The following is a 19,499-nucleotide window of genomic DNA, read 5'->3' on the forward strand; positions in this document are numbered from 1 at the left end:
AGCCCTGGAGCTAGGCAGGGACTGTTTCCCTAATTATGTTACTGGAGTTCCCATGCCTGCCTTGTACCTCTGTGATCCTTTGAGGGTGTGGAGATGGGACTCCGTGAGCTGATGACTCACCCGGGACGGGTCTGAAAGCAGGCAGGACAAGGTATTTGGGCTCCCCCACCTACCACTGGGACACTCTTCTCGCTCGTTTGCAGACAACCTTTTTAATCACATAACCTAACACAACTTTTCTATTATGCCACTTACTGTACTGGTCCTCAAGGCTATTTCCTGGACATGTTATAAAAGTTTAATATCCAGAATAGGATTAAGGGGAGAATCATAAAATACTATTGTCTAATAACCACAATATTTGCTGATGTTAATAATTTTGTATGATTGTATTAGAAATTTGATAATTTGGTCAGCTGATTCCTCACTGTTTCTTCATGCAGGTTTTTTTGCAGGAACTCGAATGCTTGAACAAAAGGCAATAAAAGTTTTATGATATGCTAATTTGCAAACTAAAACAAAACCTTTTTTTGGATGAGTACACTCAAGCTACTTCTAATGTAATGGGGTTGAAAAAAATTTTGGATTAGTCAATTCCTTTGATAATTGTCCAAAAATGGAACCTAAATTATCATAGCCTATATAAAGAAAGACTTCTATTGCATGTAATTATTTATGCTCTCTTAAAAGCTGTATCTGTGAATTCTGTATATCAACATATCTCAAAGCAAAAAAGCACAACTCTTGCCTCATGCAGTAGTATGCATTCATCCAACATTCCAGAATACTTACACAATTGGTTTTTCCAGTCTGCTCCCCTGTGATCCCACTATTTCTCCCAGTGTACAAAACATCTGTCCCAAAAAATCCTGAAAAGCAACAACATAAAAACTCAGAATTCATATTTCAAGCAATGAAATTTGGTTTCCTATTTATCTGAGCTGTTCCCTACAGAAGAACAAATTCTGCTGAACACCACATCTTAGTAATAACTATGCAACAATGAATCATAAACAGACTCACTACTACCTAGTTGACGTAACAGTGGGTTACATTTACAGATGTAATTCTAAGGCACTACACAATCTCTACAGGGAGGAAGTAACTGGAGATCAATGGCTAAAATGTCTTATCTTTTCACTGCAAAGCACACACAGTATTCCTTCTACTATCCTTGTTTCCTTTGCTCCAGGTTCTCAAAGGTTCTCTTACCAAAGCCTGCCTGCATTTATTTATAAAAAATAGTCACTGAGGAGCCTCTGAATTCTACTCTTGCATCTCTAAATTTTAAAGTTACTATTTCATCCCTCCCACTTCAAGACAACATGAGCATAAAAGGTTTCTTTTAACACTGTGACACAATCAAAACATGCTTCAATTTTTAGGACCCAAAAAAGTATCAACAAAATGCAGCATATCACATATCTGAAAAGGTATACATGTGTGTTTAAATATACTCTTTGCAAGAGAAATATCGCATTAAAATTATACTCATTAGCATTGTATGTGTTTTTACTCGTAGCACAACCACCATATTTGTCTCTATGTATCTGATATTACTGTCCAAAGAAAATAAACATACTTAAGAAACGTAAGCATTTTAGCACAAGGAAGTTTAATAGTGAGGAAGAACTTACATGTTTTGACAGGTTAGGGCTCTTTGAGTCAACATCATAGCTTCGGGGAAAAAAAAAATTATATCAGAGTTGCCAGATGACATATCTGAGGACAATTATGTAAAGAAACAAAAATTAAGAATTCTTTCACTTATTTCCATGTGCGAAATTCACACAAATAGATTTGTGAATGGAAGTTCCCCAGTAAGGAAGACAAACTGAGTCATCACATATTAGAGGACTATGGTTCACTAGCTATTTGAAATTAAATCATTTCCAACAAAGTGGATGCTTTAAAGAGAAATTCTTCTGATATTCCTGTTTGAACAATGAAAGATGCCAAATAGCAGACTGAAAATTAAAAATTAACCCTAGAAAACAAACTAACTTGTAAATTATTTTCTTATGCAATTTTTCAGTCATTTGAATAAGCAAATAGAAATAACTGACAATAAACTAAACTGCTTTTAGCAAGAGATTGACTTGTTCTTTTGAGTTTATCATAATCTTAGTCTTGCTCCAGTTAGAAAATGTCATAGTTTCCCTTCTACAATCAAGAGTTAAAAATATTACTCTCCGAATTTAAGAGAGATTGAAAAAAATAATGTAAGAAATTCATATGGGATTATTAATCTCTATACTTTAATAGTCTTCCATCTTTACCAGATAATCCAAGTAATATTTTTATCAATAATCCATTCCAATTCAATACCGATAAACTGAAAATGTTTTTATCTGTTATTGCCCATCCCTTGCTCCCCTGCATGTTCCTGTTCCCACTGCATGGAGTGCTATCCCTTTGGTTGTGCTGCCACAACTGGTTGCTGGGATGCATCATGGACCAGACCACAAGTCAGGATGACAGGAATATTATAACATCGCTGGATATGGTACAGCACATTCAAAACTTTAGAAACATATTTATTTATAGGAATTTTTTTTCTTTATATCATTAATACTAGTTAAAACCTCCAATTAAAAGCAAACTGTTTGGTGAAATTGAACAGAAAAACACAACTGATAATTTGACCTGAAGGATAGTTACAGAAGTAAAACAAAGAACTACTTCACTGGCAAAATCACTAACAAAGTACCAGTTATGAACAGAAAGGGGCCTGTGACATTGGTAGCTGTACATTTTAGGAAGGAGGTCATGCTCATTTATGGAGCACCAAATATCAGACATATACTTGCCACTTTATTTTTCTTTTCCTGCGAAAGATATGAATCATATAAGGAATTCCTTTGAAAAATAACACTTTGGCCAACAGTAGTACACAATTTTGTCACAGAATTTAATATAGGAAACTTTCTAAAGCTTCAGAATTGGGTTTAATCCATGAGCAGCCATACGAGATTTACATTCCTAACTCAGAGTTCTAAGATATTTAATTTCTCATCGATCATTGTTATAGGGCTCTATGGTAAATTCACACAATATGGCTATATGGTCACTTGCAGGCAAAGACAGCAACAGCTGTTCAGCTTTGAGCTCAGAACAGACTTGTGTCCAGGTGACCCAGAAGAGCAGCAGAAAGCAGTCGGGGTCTTTCTGATAAGCACAGAGAATGTATGGTATTTACACAGAGAATTTATGGTATTTATTTTGTCATAAACAGACAAACAGGAGTCCATTTCCCTGACTACATAAGAATTAAACAGGAGGCTGTGTTTTCCCTTCCAGACCCAAGTCCTTTCCAGATAGCACTTATCCAGAAGGTCTTTACAGACTCCCCTTTCTTTCCCTAGACTGAGCTTGGCTTTCCTCTTTTCCAGTTCATTTCCTTCACTTTTCTCTTTTATTGCACTGCCCCCTCCCCAAAAGATACATGCATTCTCTGAGAAGCAAGAGGCAAACAAATCCAGATTTCCACACAGCCCCCCACTGTGTGGTTATTTCAGCAATGTTTGGAGAAGGATCCTTTATTTCACGAACTGATTAGCTCTGACTTAAAACTTATTTAAAATAACCCACAATAGTTATAACTCCACAGATTGAATGGCATTAAACCCAACTTTTAAAATTACAAATAAAGTCTGCATCAGGCTTCCATTGTGAAAGTGGAAGAATTTGTACCTAGCCACCTCAAAGCACCCTGTAATCTTCCTGGCATTAAGTATTTCCTTTCATTCCTTGAAACAGGTGGTCTAGTACATCTTGCAAAGGAAATAAAAAGAAATGGGAAAAGAGTTCTTCAGCTAAAAAAGGATATGTAAAGAAAGTTTGTGGCCACTATGCATAGTATGATGCAAAACTGCAGCAAAAATTAATTATCTATGAGGGTTATTCATACTCTCTCTTAGGGCAAGGTTAAGAAAGAACTGCTAATAAAAAAGAGGATGAAAATTAAAAAAACAAGACAAGCTTGATTATCACAAAGACTGAAACAACCAGAATGGACTGAAATGCAAGAGAGGACATGCAACAGTGACATGACCTGGTGACTGGACTCTCAACTCTATTTTCCAAAGAATAAAGTGAAAGTCAAAACAATTCCACCAGTGGAACGAAATGAGCACATCAGGAATAACGTCAAAAGCCATCTACTTCTAGAACAACTGCTGCTGTTTCAAAATCTTAAAATTTAGTATATTTAGATGCAAAGTAAAGAAATTTTTGGTTCTGTACTACTTGTACAGTATTTTATTTCTGGACAGTATATTCATACCTGTTTTGCTGGCTATGCTGGAAGAATATTTTAATGTTTTGACATCTTTTGCTCTTTAACTATTTTCTGAAAGTAATAATTTTAAGTATAACTGTACTTTGACTAGTTAACCTGCCAATTTCTTAAAACTCCGTCATTACAATGTTACACATTTATTACTGAGGAAGCAATCCTAAGTCAGTCATGTTTATTACATTAATTTATCCCATGTCAATAGATACCACCTCTCTTCAAGTTAATTTTATGTTGGACAAAACTTTACATGCTTACAGAGGCTGCAATGTTAGAGTCAGATTGTTAACTTACAAATCAAATCGCAGATTCTCTCTTTCTTCAAAGAAGTAGTCCATTATAAATTTTCTTACAAAATCTGGATTTAAAGTATTATCAATTACTTCTGTTCTTCCAAACTGTAAAAGAAAAGTGCAAGTTTAAGCTACATGCTATAAGGAAGTAGAATTAAATAAACTGCCAATACCAGGAATGTGTGAGGTATATGAGAGCCTGTAAAAACTTCTCTTAAACAGATGCCATGAAAGAAAATTACGACATTCACATGAATAGATCAGTTATCTGTGGATGAAGACAGAGTGGCAGAAGACCTCATATTTCAATATAGAGCGGTACACACCTTGTATTGTATGACCTAAACTGTATCAACATCAGCTCCCAAAGCCAATAAAAATCCACAAAAACTTGAATCAATAACAAAAATCCACTGTTTCCAGAAAAAAAGCCCACCAAAAAATCTCCAACCAGACACAACAGCAAGCAAAAGCTTGCATATATTATTTCAGATAGCTTTAAATATTAGGGAACGCAGTCCTACCACTGCAAATGTATAATTTTTGCACTATCCATCTCCTGTTTCACCTCAGTTCAGCTCTCTCTTCATTGCTCCTCTCTCTGAGCTTTTGGCAAAATGCCTTTTGTTTCCTGGTGTTTATAGGAAGTGCCTCAGGTCTTGTCAAGCTGAAAATATTTTGATTTAAAAAAAATTCAAACCTTAGCTGGGGGAGGCCCAGAGCAACCTGGTCCAACTTTGGAGATGGCTTTTCATGGATCAGAAGGGTGACCCAGACACAGCAGATGAACAGGAGGCTGGAGAACACATAGGTTCCTTTCTCTTAAATTATGCCATGATTGTCATATTTCATATATCATGGGTTTAAATTTTATAGTTCAGTTAGAAATAGAACTATGTATGAATCCAAAGGAGAAGTTACTTCAAAAGAAAAAGAAGTTATAAAATGGCAGCTAAGCATCAGTTTTAATTTTTTAAAATAATAAAACATCATAAATTTGTAAGTACTTCTCATATCTTCAATTCTGCATTTTTTTCAATAAACAGTATTTCATTTTACACTACAACCACGTTACCCTTGGGAAATCTGCCAGACTTGATTTACAACGTATTACAGAGTGTATCAGTAACCAAAGATAAATATGCAATGTGCTGATGATCAAGTCACACTGAGACCAGAAAAGGCCTAACTGAATACCCATTACACTGTCACCTTTATCTCTCATCAATTATACTTAGATTGTTATAAAACTCAAGAGACTGAATTCAGTGGCACTACTAACTTTTCTTTCAATATTTTAAATTACTGGTTTGGGTTTTAGTTGAGGCTTCAGGTTTTTTGTCTGTTTACTTTTTTTACATGGGCTACGCAAGTGATTCCTTCACATACTGATTTACAAAAATATGGGTAGGGATCTAATATTGATACCCAAATGAGACGGACAAAGACTCTCTAACAGTTTAGAGTTATAAAGTGTATGTCTACTCCAGCGCCGGGCAGCTGCGCCAGATAATTCCCTGATATGCAGCACAAAGGTACAAGCTGACACAGAGTTTACTTATCTACAAAAGTTATGAATAACCGAAAAACAAATGCATATGTATAACATTAACACCTCCCATTCTCCGCTTCGTATGGAAATTAGCTTAAATGTCATTAAGCATGCCTAGTATGTTCTCTGAATTGAGTCGGTGGTCTTTTTATTAGGGGAGTGGTCTCATAAGATGAAGTAGTAGTCTTCCTCAATTTGACCTTTCTGCCTTCCTGGGTTTTAACAATACAAATTACTTTTGGTGACCTTCCAGTTCCTCTTTGAGTGACTTTAAATAGGTTCTCAGATAGGGAGGAAATTGACAATTGTTTACATTCCCTAAATCTATTTATCAATGTTTCTGTTTCTCATTCCAAGCACAGCTAAACAAACATAAAAGTGATAGGTAATCAGTTATTTAGTAATCAGTTACTCACATCTTGAAAACTCATTTGAGGTCCAGCTCTTCTTAACTATTAACTTTTAATTGATTAAGCTCACTTCTATTTTAACTAAATTCAGCACAGCTAACCTTCTAACTAAATCTTTATGTTTCTTTTAAAATTCTGTGTTTCAATATGTTTGGACTCAATGATCTTAAAGGCCTTTTCCAACTTAAATGGTGTTATGACCCAGTTTTATTAAGGTTCTTTGGAAATTCCTCTGCCCGAATTAAGGCGCAAACGAGACCATATGCCAGTAACAATAGTAAGGGTTTTATTTGATGGTAAATATGAGGAAGGGAGGAAGGGAGGAAGGGAGGAAGGGAGGAAGGGAGGAAGGGAGGAAGGGAGGAAGGGAGGAAGGGAGGAAGGGAGGAAGGGAGGAAGGGAGGAAGGGAGGAAGGGAGGAAGGGAGGAAGGGAGGAAGGGAGGAAGGGAGGAAGGGAGGAAGGGGGTGGGGGGGACAGAATAAGGAAAATATCACCACTCCGCGGATCCCAACGATGCTCGTTGATCCTCTCCAGCTGGTCTCCCCGGTGGTGAAGGTCCCCCCAGAAGGCACAGAGTCCCATGGGTGTACATGCTCAGGCTAGGTGGGCATGTCCAGCCATGTCCCCCTGGGGTGGGGTCAGTCTCTCACAGCAGACTCTGTGCAGCCCTGTGGGGCCAAGCCTGTCACGTGGAAGTCTCGTGGATGTACCCTGTGGGGTTGGGGGTTCCACAGCTGGGCCAGTTTGTGTAATGGAGGATGGGTGTTTATTGCCCCTCACCGGAGGTTGCACCATGCACCCGAAACCTCCTCCTCCCCCCTCAGTTGGGGGGAGTCTGTGTAAACCTGGCTTCTGTGAGCTGTGCTCTCCCCCGACCCCAAACTCAACTGGGGATAGCTGCAGCTGGTGGCTTTGGCCTTTTGTAGATGCAAACCTTTCCCTCAGCCTGAGATGACTGAACAATGCGTTTCCCTTTATCTACTCAACGGTTTGACTTTCAGTCCAAAGTCCCACTCTTCAGGCCTGAAGCTTCTTCGGCTGTAGCTTCTTTATAATGAGCAAAACTTTATACCAATGTTTGAGGCATGTACTACTTTCAGACTCTGAAAATGGTTCTATGATTCTATGATTTAACTACTATAACTAATTACTTAACTGACAAATTACGAATAGAATTTACCTTACTTATGACATCAAAATGCTGCTCTCTAAAAATCACTAGTCTATACTTTTCAGCTAAATTAATCACCTTTTAAAATCTGTTTTCCCAATGACCTATAGCCTTTTTAAGCAGAAGAGGTTATTTCCATAATCCAGTCACTTATGACTAATAACATAGCTACTGATTAATTATTTCTCCACATGGCCTACTTTCCCCACTAACAACTGTGTAAAGCTAAAATCTTAACACGGCCAAGAAGCAAAAACCTTCAGAAACACTATTCGGGAAAGTAACAGAATCAAAGTAACTATTTAAAAGGACTAATCTTCTACCTACCACCTTAATTTTTTTACTGCTGGTATAAATACAATATGCCACACATATAAAGCACAGTTCTGACTAAGCCCCTCCACAATGCCAACCTCTTAATTTTGACTGTTTTAACAGATACTAGGAACGGATTCTACTCACAGAACTTTACATCTGACATAGTCAGAAGTTTAGACTTTTGATCGTCTCTTGGAGGCATTTCTATAGAATGACTCATCTGATCTAATGCAGACATCTAAATTAGGTATGGTGAACTGCCCTCCAGATGTTACTTTTTTTCACTAACTGTAAACATAAAACTGAGTTGCAAATATTTATATCTGAACCTCCTGATAGACAAGATGGAGATAATTATGATTTAAAGTAAAAAACTCAGATTTTCTAGCAACTGCAATGTCGAAAGTCTGTTTTAATGCCTGTAGTTCCTAAACTTCCTCTTTATTTATACGTACTTCTAGGAAAGATTATATTAGCATCCTACCATCAGGACAATTATAATATTAAAACAAGTACTTACCATTTTTAACAGCTACACAAGAGAAGTATGAAAATTCCACCAAGTTACATATGAACCTTAGACAATAATAAAAGCCAAAATTTTGAAAAAAATTCTCCTGGACCAGAAGAGGACCCAAATGCTCGAATGATGACCTAAGCTTGACAACCAAACTGTACCAAGCCACCTAGACACCTGAATGACTTAAGAATCTGCTGTTTTCACAGTTTGCTGTCCAGACATTTAGAACCCTGTGTATGTCCACTATATCTGATAATTTAATTATGAATTAGTGAATTCCCATTTTGAGTCCCTAAACTGACATTTCTTCATACAAATCATCAGAGGAATGTGATCCAGTAGGTGTACTGAGAGAATGTCTAGTACCTACTTAAGAACAACAGAGAGCAGCAATTTAGCTAAAAACTACAAATTAAATAGGTACAGTGTTTCATGCATTGCACAGTTATACGAGCTTTTCCCCAAGCATGAGACAAATTAAATTCTCTCTTCTTGACAAGACTGAAACCCACATCCACCATGTTTCAGCAAAGCAGAAAATACAATTCTCTGGCCAACTGGCAAGGACACCAAATACAAGAGAAGAGGTCTGTTTTCTGTGTCCCTGGTCACCTCTCACTGGAAATTTTATACAGTATAATCACAGAAAATATCAGTTCTGAAAACAACAGTATCAGACCTCCTCTCTTTTACAGGGAAAATCAGTAAGATAGTACATTCCACTCTTGGCTCTATAATTAAAGCCCACGGACACACAGCGATCTACTTGTAGTGAAGAACAGTTCCAGCAATTCTCTCTGAAGGCAGGTAAATAGTGTATTTTATCAGTAGAAGGGTGACCACCCTTTTCCCCAATGCTATCAGTTCTTTCAAAGAGTAACAACAGAGGAGAAAAATTAGATGACTAAGAACCGGGACAGAGTTCCAGGCTATAAATGTTGATCTGCTGCAGGTATCCAATTTTGAGGTACTTGATTTAGTTTCTTAAGACGTATCTCTCTGTTTACACACATAGATAAGAAGTCCAACCTATGCATAATATCCTCCCTCCCTTGTCACCTAGTGTACACTCCATTCAGCAGCATCTAACTTCTCTGAAACACTACACAAGCAAAGGTAGATCTTCACCACAATTACAGACTAATTTTGCTGACACTGACCATCACCACAGCTCAGTTCTTCCACAGATCATGTACGGTTTGAGTGTCCTCCTTTCTTGAGAGCCACAAACCTTATCCAAATTAACAGCTAAGTCCGGTTTAATTTATCTGAGGAAGACTGTAAAATGGGAAACTCATGTATTTTCTCTATTATTTTCCCCTTTTGATGGAAATGTGTGATATAGATATGGAAATTGAGATCAGTGTGGCAATGTTCTAAGTGTTTGCTAGTTCATAGAACTCCCATAAGCCTAGCATGGCATTCAAGAGGCTATGACATGACCTCCTCTGCTAGAGCAAATGACCAGCCTTAAATATACTGAAAGGGTTTATACATCTATGAATATGCATCTTACCTCTCTCCATTCTTTGTTTCCAATGGCTTGTGTGTACAAAACACAGACTGTGAAAAGAAAAAAAAGTTTAGTTATTTTCAAACTTTAACATATCCTTAAATTAAGTTAACTAATTTTGTAGTCTCTTCTGCTGTGGAAATTAGTAACTAGGACAATCAAACAGTAATGTTTTCCCCCAACTGTCAGCAAGCCTAACCAGACTGGTGACAATATGGTCTAGTTGTTGTAGAAATCAGCTAATAAATGGAGCGCCTTAAAATGGGAGGCAGCGCTTACACTTGACCTCCAGCAAGCACCTGTCAATCTTTAAAAACAAAACTGGATAAAAGCACGTCTTCTTTAAATGTGGATGGTCAGGCTATTCTAGATAATCTAATGCACAACTACCCTAAAATATACTTTATTCAAGAGAGAAGAAAATTAAAATAAAAAAACAAGTGAGGACCCCACTGAAAAGAAACAGGGGAAATAGAACCAGAAAAAGGAAAAAAATAAGACTTCTCAGGTTTTCTTCCTTTAATTTTACTTCAAATTATTTATATATATTTAAGCATCTCACATATGCATACTTTATTTTTTTTAAACTGAAGCCTGATAAAAAATGGAATCAATTGAATTTGTTGACCTAACCTGATTCTGAAAGACTGAGCAGAACAATCCCCCAGGTCTCACTCAGGTCTGTATTTCCAGTACAGCACTCACTACACATTAAGCTGCAGCTTTCATCACAGGGACTGGTGACAGGGGTACAGTGATCATTATCAGGTCTTTTAAACACTATTTTAAGTACAGATCATTTGCACTGAAAAAGCACTATAAACCTTATTTTCTACAGTTTGGAACTAGTTGAAGGTAACTACCATAAAGCAACTTTTACCTGAAACTCCTCTTCAATCCCTTTCTAAACAACAGAAATACAGATACTTGAACACTTTTTTCCTCAACAAATTCTTTTCCTGTGCCAGTCATTATTTTTCAAAAGAAAGTTAAAAATATTACTGTTTTAGGTTGCAGCCTCAAACAACAAAAGTAGAGGTCTGATTTTGTTCTCAGTGAAGTCAGAATGATCAACAGACCAAATCAGAAATGAAGTCAACTTTCTAACTGCATTTTCTTACTTGAAATGCATTTTCTCCACACCAAAAAAAAAAATCCCCTTAGGCAGTAGCAAATAAGAGGAGAAACAGAAAAAAGCTATTTCACTATTTTAGCTCACATAGAAGCTCAAAGTTAACACTTTTATTTTTTAAATAAGATGTCTTGTATACGAAAAAAAGCTTTTACAAAAAAAAATTCAAAATAATTCTCAGGAGATGTCTTTCTCCATTTAATCTAAATAAACTCTTGGCAATTATGTGCCTACCTTTGGTTACTGTTTATAGTAGACTGAACCCAAACCAAAAAGCCTATTTTTACAACACTCTCTGGAGTAGGCTGCTGAAGCATATTACATGAAGAATGAAGTGAAATGGGAAAATGTGAGAAAACAGAATGAAATAGAAGCTGTGAAATCAGCTAAAGAAAGTTATGTAGGTTACTGAACTTCTGACTACCCTTTACATCTAGAATTGCAGAATCACAGAGTATCCTGAGCTGGAAGGGACCCTGCTGGAAGGGATCCATCAGGATCATCAAAGTCCAGCTCCTGGCCCTGCACAGGACACCCCAAGAGTCCCCCCATGTGCCTGAGAGCATTGTCCAAACGCTTCTTGAACTCTGTCAGGCTGGTGCTGTGACCGCTGTCCTGGGGAGCTGTTCCAGTGCCCAACCATCCTCTGGGGGAAGAACCTTTTTCTAATATCCAACCTAAACCTCCCCTGACACAACTTCAGGCCACTACCTCAGATCCTGTCACTGAGATCACTCACCACAGAGAAGGGATCAGAGGAAGTTGTTGATTGCAATAAGGTCTTCCCCTCTAGGCTGCAGATGTAGCCACTATTTTAAATATAACAAAAATATAGCCTAATAAGCAATCATCTCATGCCATATTTTATTGTAAGTATGCAAGTCTGACAGGGACACATACACATACCCATCTCAAACTGACATTTCAAAAAGAAGTCAGACCTAATGAAAGCTATAAGAAAGACATATATTCCAGTCTGTCTGATAAATACTTTGTAAATTCAGAATAATTTTTCAAATTCTTCTACCTTTCCTCTAAAACTCACCTCATAAATTTTAGGAAACTAACCCTTATACTGGTCTCCATCAATGTTAAGATTCACTATCTCTAAAGGCTCTTGGAAAGAGTTTTGTAAAGATCCTCATACGCTAATTGCAATGATCAAAAACTTCGTCAAAGTCATATCCACTGGAGAAATGCAGATAAATATGGTAAAGTTGATCTAAAGCACTTGAAGTGCTCAAACCAGAGATTAAGGGCTTTATGAAGCAACCAATTTTTTAAGCAAAAACAGTTAACAGCATTGTCATGTGGGAGAAGGAGGAATAAAGTGGGGTAAATAATACTTCAAAAGCCATTATATCATCCTAAGGTAGAGCTGAAAAAATAGTTTTTCTCTCATCATCTCAAAAACTGAGGGAGCAATGAGAAAGTTCAGAGCAGCACTGAGAAACTGAGAAACCCTTTTGGAAGGCTTTGCCATATGAGCTCTTCCAAGAGAAGATACATCTACACCTGTAGTCAGGAATATTAATATTTAGTAATTTTTAACTCTGGACACTGATACCACAATGTCACATTCAAGGTAAATTTAATTAAATCTTGCAATGAAGAAGAGGGTGGGAAAGTCAACAGTTATTACTCTGTTGTAGATACAGTTCCCAAAATATTATAGATTGTTATAGCCTGCATCTTCCTATTTTCCAAGATAGATTGGACCTCCTTTATCTGCTCTGGTCCCTTCCCCTTCAATGCATATATGCTTATCCTTTAGCCTGGCAACTACTCTTACACCAACATTGCCCATTCCAGTTTTCCCAAACATAACAACACACCTCTTCCATTTCAAGGAAGACTTACCCACAATAAAGCTGACCTTTTCCCCATGCTACCTAAACCTTTTCATGGTACCAGTTTTAGCAAGGCTCCCTAATACTCTTCACTGACCAGCTTTTATACCTTCTAGGCAGAGCTGCCCTAAGGCCCCTTTGTCCCAACTGCCAAGAGATTCTTCTTGCTACTATCCTCCATGGGGAGATTCCCCAGGGAAGAGTTTTTATGTCTTCAGTCTTTCATACTGGACTCTTTTGATGATCCATACTCAGGAGCCACAGGGCTCCACAGGAGGACATTCCATCCCAACTGTGCTGCTGCCAGCACAGCTCTGCAGGGCTCAGCTTGAGTTGTCAGAGCACAGGAAGAAAACAATTCTGCCCATCATTAGACAGAAGAAACATGCCAAAATCATTAATCTGTATCTCCTCTGTAGGGCTTATTCCTGCCTCATCAGGGAAGCATGACTTTAGCTCAGCTGTCTAGAAGAAAATAAAAAATACAACAAAACCTGTAGATTTAAAAAAAAATATTCCTAGAAAAAGTGGTCTCCAAACTGGGAGAGCAGAATGGTCCAAATGCTACAGTAAATCAGTATATGTGACATGCTTTGATTCCACTGAGCAGAAAGCACTGACAGTAAGAGGCTTCAGTATTATTTAAAATACTTCATGAACAAGGGCTATCCAAGCCTGTCCCATTACTGTACTCCATGGTTTTATACTGCTACCCTGTGACAGACAGGCCTGACTGGCAGCATACCTGGGTACTCATAGCTGGAGAACAGATCTTTAAAGCACACCACCAATTTGAGTGCTTTAAATAAGCTATTTACCATAACTGAAAAAGCAGTATGTTGCAAATTGATAAGCAAGTTCATGATACTTTAAAAATATTTCCATATACTCTGAATCCATTAAAAAATACCACCAGTTTACTTCTCAGAAATATTTTAAAATAGATACTAAGATTTCTTTTGGTTTTCCTGCCACTTTGTTTCCATGTTTTCCCCAGAAGGGGTCACCCACCAGCCACGATCACTTTGGTTCGCCCACCTGTGCGTTCTCGGGCTGTGCACAGGCTACAGAGCCTTTTGCATGGAACATCTCCTCCCAAGAAAGCATCTCCAGCACTGTAGCTCGGGCAGCAACTTCAGCAGCTCTGCCTCTAGCTCGCAACTGCTGACACGTTTTTTACTGGGCTACGTTTGAGCAGGGCACTGTGTGCTCCCCTGGCTGGCAGAAGTTCTGGCAGGCAAGCGCCGCTCATGTGGTTTTCAGAGCTGACTGGAACCAGCTGTGACTGTCACAGGGTTGTGCATGGCCTTCTCCCACACAGGTCACACCGCATGCCCCTGCCACTCAAACCCTGCGATTTATGCCAAATAGAGTTCCCTAGCTGATAAAAAACTTCAAGCACTTGTCCTTAATAATATCTGAGCTTAAAAACTGTAGACACCTTATCACTTTTGCCAGTATGAGAGCTCTCTGAATTCAAGAGAGGGCAATAGGTCACTGAGCACTCTTCAAAACAGTTTAACTGAGGGTCTTCTTTCTCAGAATTGTTAGGGACCTCTGAAGATCATCTAATCCAACCCTAATTTTTACTGCTTTTTTAGCCAACTAAAAATTTTTATTAATATGCAAAACACTCAGTTTTGTTTCTGTGTGATCTCCCTACACCAGAGGCAAGGTATTGCCTATGTCTCCTAGTTTGTTGGGGGTTTTTTTAAAAAAAAAAGCTTTATAGGTTAGAAATCTCAAAGGTACTCCTAACTTCTTGCAGTTTTTCCCCAGGAAGTAGAAGCTTTTCCCTTCAAAAGTGTATTGTGGAATCTCTCTCAAGAAATTTTTGATGCAGAATAGAAACATATACTCTACCAAAAGTACTCAAATGTTTCATACTGCTGCATGACTCAGTATTCAAATATCGGGACATGGTTGCATGTTCAGACACATGATACAAGTATATGTGTCTTGGGTTATTTCCAATGTCAGTAAGCACAATATGTGGTATCCTAAGGAAGAAAAGCCCAGGCTTAAAAACAGAAATTGAACTTATAGATAAAAGCAAATGGAGAGTTGTAGGGGAGACAAGATGACACCACAACCTAAGGACTGGTCTATTAACACTACAGAACTCCTCTGATAAACATTATCAGAAAAGAAAGGAAATTTTTTGTTATCTTGGTTCCTTGACTAAAGTTTCTACAAAGCATCTAATACAAGAAGATAGCAATGAATTTTAAATCAAAAGTTCCATCATAAATTCACAGACATGAGAGTTTTGGGGGATCCAGTCATAATACAGCTTATGAGAAAAGTGAGTGTCACTGGCTTACAATTCTGAAGAGATTAATTCCAAAACCATCATACCATTTTTGATCAGGAAAGATAGTGCTTCCCAGAGATTAATTAACTCAATTTTATTTTTCAGCATTGGACTCAAAGATTAGTGGACAGTATGTACTAACAGCAACAAATGTTTCTAGTTTATTTAGTATTTTGCCTAATAGCTTTGAAAAAGTTCTAAAACAACATATACTAAAAAAGAAACAGCAACCCAACTTTCCAGAATTTATTAATTTTAGGAAACTTTGAACGGGTTGCATGCTAAGTAAGGGACTATTTAGCTCAGGAAAGCAGTATTAAAAACAGTCTTTAAAATTCCAGTTCACATAGCATTAATTATAACTGTAACTTATTCAAGTGTAACTTAATTATTCTAATTAACTGTCACAAAGACAATGTAAACATAACTGACACTGAAGAAAATCACCCACCTAATTTTATTCCGGTGTTTGCACATTTAGAATAGGTAAGAAGAATAAACAATAAAATACTATATACTCACTCGGATCAGATTTAGAAAATGTATCTCTGTCCAAAAGATTTCTATAAGGAAAAAAAAGATAAAAATAATCTTAGGTATAAAAAAATTGTGAAAGATTCAAATCAGATACCAATGCATATACGTTTTTAACATTTTTAATCAAGAGCCAGCTTAGTCTTCTGCCCTCCTAATATACAAGACTTAATCAGCATTAACACTGGAGTCAGCTTACATTTCATTTTATTATCCATTCTGGATTTGAACAAACTGTGGCTCATATACTCCAATACCACGAATCAAAAAGCAACCACATGTACATTACATGTACATGTAGCGGGCTGTCCTGGGTTGCAGTGTATTCCATTACCATCCTCATGAGCTGTTGAAATCAGGTGGGGCAGTGTTTCCTTGCCTCCTCCCCCCAGACTATCTTGCTGTTAATGGCCCATCATTGTCCTGCCGCATGACTCAGAGATAACTCCCTCCAGACTATCTTCTGTTAATGAGCCTCATCAACACTTGGCCTCATGACTCATTACCCCATTGTGAGATGCTCCACCCAGAGGGAGGAACCAAGCATCCCATCGTGGATATAATCTGAGACTCTGAACACCAGAGACAACCTTCCCACTGGATTTCCACAGGACAGGAGCTACACAGCCACCACTGGACCTTCTGAGGAAGAGCAGACCCCTTTACTACAGGATCACCACTTTTAGAGGACTGCAGCCACCATTCTACCAGACTGCTACCACCACGCTGACTAACAGGGTGCCAGGTTGTATCCTGACTCTGTCGGTTTGAAACAGTGTTATCCGCCTTTATTTTTTCTTCCCCCCTCCTTTTTATTTCCCTATTAAATTGTTATTCTGACTTGGTGTCTCCCACTAGTTTGTTTTCAAACTAGTACACAGGATTGGGAAGAGAAATGCCTTTAAATTGCAAATGTCTACCAGAGAGTAACTCGCCAGTTCAACCCAAAAACATTAGACTTTATTTAAAAGAATGGCTGTAAGATTTCAGAGCCATCAGGAAGTATCTCTAAGAATCTGTCATGGACAAGTAAGGTAAAGAGAAATGATCCACACATAGGACATGCATCAAAACTAAGATTCTTCTAATTGTCCATGGAATACCTAGGAAAAAATACTAATTTTGTTATGGAATGCAGTCCCAATATCGTAACCACACTTCAGCCAGCTGCAAATCATACACAGATGAATGGACTTAAATTAACAATTCTGAAGAATCAGGACTGACCAGAAACCATTCTCAGAATAGTTACCAACATTTCATCATTCAAAAAAAAAAATTAAATAAATTTTTAAAATTATCTTGACAGACTAGAAAAATGTTCTGAAAACAGGATGGCATCGAACAGGGACAACAAAGAGCTATTAAACTTTGGAAGGTATTAACAGCAAAAATGCAGCATAGCTACACGTAGCTGGATATACAGCAGTTATGTCAAAAATAGCCCTAGACATCACAGTTGACCACAAACTAAATGCAAGTCAGGAGCCTTGTACCTTTGGGAAAAAGGCATACTGGAATACACAAACAAAAAATGCCACTTTAGACTAATTGTCTGGTCTTCATAACACTGGCAAACACTCAATTCAAGCAATAATGTTTTGGACACTCCAATTTCTTGCAATCTAATACAGACATGGAGCCACTGGAGTTCAGTGAAAACAGAAATAATCGGAAGTATAAAGACTGTATCTATGAGGGAAAGAAACCCTGCTACAAATTGAAGCTGACCTCAATATAGACAGAGCAAGTAGGAACAGGTTTAACCATAAATTGAATCTTCTGCACTGCAGGCACAGAAGCTGAACTTTATTCCATTGTTTTACCATCTTTCACTGTTAAAGGTGGGCAGACATGATGTGAAATCCCCATTGCCTTCAAGAATATGTCACAGAGCTACAAATTCTAGTAAGTTCTTTGATCCTACCCCAGAGCAAAAGAAAGGATTAAATAACCAGTTTACATCCCTTATAGCTTATTATTTTTAGTAATTAATAGAGCCTCTTCAAGGGTCACCAATTACTACTCTCATTCAGATCTAAATCACATAATCTTCGTGCTACTGAACAGTGCTGAAAAGTGTATGAATATTTTGTTCAATACAGGTGTTCTAAGTGGTCCACTTAAGACTTCAACAATGAAAAGATACCGTATTCCAAATTCAGGTATTGCTAAGTTCACCTTTCAAAACAAGCACTATGAACAAAAAAATAGCTTTAAATGAACATTGGACAGATCTGTTTTATTTAATCCAGCCAAAGCAGGCACTAGCTTTAATATTAGTGCTTGTGAATGAACCTGAATTCTGCATACACTAATTCTTCAGAATTTCTCTAGTCCATTCAGAAGTGTAATTCTTACACATACAACTATACTCAGCGAAACTGTATCCTACCCAAACAAAAATCACGTAAATATCAATTGGAAGTATTAAGAAACCTAGGAAAATCAGTGAACCCAAGTCAGTATTTGACAACACTTACTACAAACTGCTTTAAAAGACAGTGTAGCAAGTTCTGCAATATCAGAATTGCCAACCCAAAACAAAAATTGCTTCCTATTCCTCTTTAATTATACATACCTAGATACACCATTAATTCCTGGTAATTAGAACTGGATTATCCCAAAATGAATTGCAATAAAGCCTCATAATTAGAGTTATATGAAAGAAATAGCACATTAGATTTTGGATCACACTCACCATTAGAATTCCAAGCAATTCTAATTCCTCTGCATGATGACTATACAGTGACCTTATAACTGGTATGTTAGCACTTGTCCCTGCAGATTAGGATTAAGCAATTTTAGTCATGTTAATACTAAGTTAATGTGCTTCAAGTTCTTTAGATATTTTCTACTCTTCTTGTGTTCCTTTTTAAATCTTGTTCCCCTCTATTTTCCTATATACATACTAGCATAAAGACTGGCCTGGTACTGTAAGCTCAGTCTATCCTTTTATTCCAGCAGCTGCAAAAGCAGCCACCATGGGAACAGCATTAAAAGAAGGTAAGAATCTATAATACTTCTTTTAAGAATGTTCCTCCTCACCAGCTATTAGCTGCTCTGGGGTAATCGGAGAGTTAAGAACATTTCTACATAAACAGTATTCCTGAAAGCATTGCAAGGGTAGAGATACCCAAGTTTAACATTGTAATTTAGGTCATTGATGCAATCAACTAATTGTCTTGAACTAGTACAACTTGCAACACTGTCAATTCAACCCTTCACACATTTTCCTACAAATAAACAATGTCTTCAGCAAAGTTTGCAGCATGCCTGATTGTCCAAATCATAAATAGCCAACCAAAACAGTAACATAAGAACTTAGCAAGCTGTTCAAGCAATGCAGCCAATTTCAATAGGAACTTTAAAGAAAAAGTACCAACAGGAAAAAAAAAAAAGAAAAAAAAAGTCTGATTTGGCCACTAAATCACCTAACAACTCAATAGGCTGTTCAATTTCATTTGTGCGTTTTCATTTCAGGGGGATAACAAAGTGCTCCTTCAAACATAAGAAAACTGCATGGTACATAAGCATAGGACAATCTACAGCCACAAGAAATAGTAACACAAAATATAAAGCAGACTAGATGT

The 19,499-nt window shown here is 37.4% G+C and overlaps 1 protein-coding gene across 3 annotated transcripts in view; it reads right to left on the bottom strand.

The window, feature by feature from the left end:
* The window catches only part of CPNE8 (copine 8), a 78,051-nt gene that overhangs the window by 47,943 nt on the left and 10,609 nt on the right, over positions 1–19,499 (bottom strand). Inside the window, exons 2-7 of one of the 3 annotated variants that reach the window (XM_032107028.1) lie at positions 15,895–15,935; positions 11,948–12,017; positions 10,080–10,126; positions 4,592–4,695; positions 1,638–1,677; positions 793–869 (exon numbers count right to left, since the gene is read on the bottom strand). In XM_032107028.1, coding sequence (XP_031962919.1) covers positions 793–869; positions 1,638–1,677; positions 4,592–4,635 — 161 coding nt within the window. In that variant the 5' untranslated portion in view covers positions 4,636–4,695; positions 10,080–10,126; positions 11,948–12,017; positions 15,895–15,935. The remainder of the gene's footprint in view (positions 1–792; positions 870–1,637; positions 1,678–4,591; positions 4,696–10,079; positions 10,127–11,947; positions 12,018–15,894; positions 15,936–19,499) is intronic. The other 2 variants (XM_032107027.1, XM_032107029.1) reach the window with 2 other exon arrangements.

Source organism: Corvus moneduloides, chromosome 4 (genome assembly GCF_009650955.1).
Source record: "Corvus moneduloides isolate bCorMon1 chromosome 4, bCorMon1.pri, whole genome shotgun sequence".
Taxonomy (NCBI): Eukaryota; Metazoa; Chordata; class Aves; order Passeriformes; family Corvidae; genus Corvus; species Corvus moneduloides.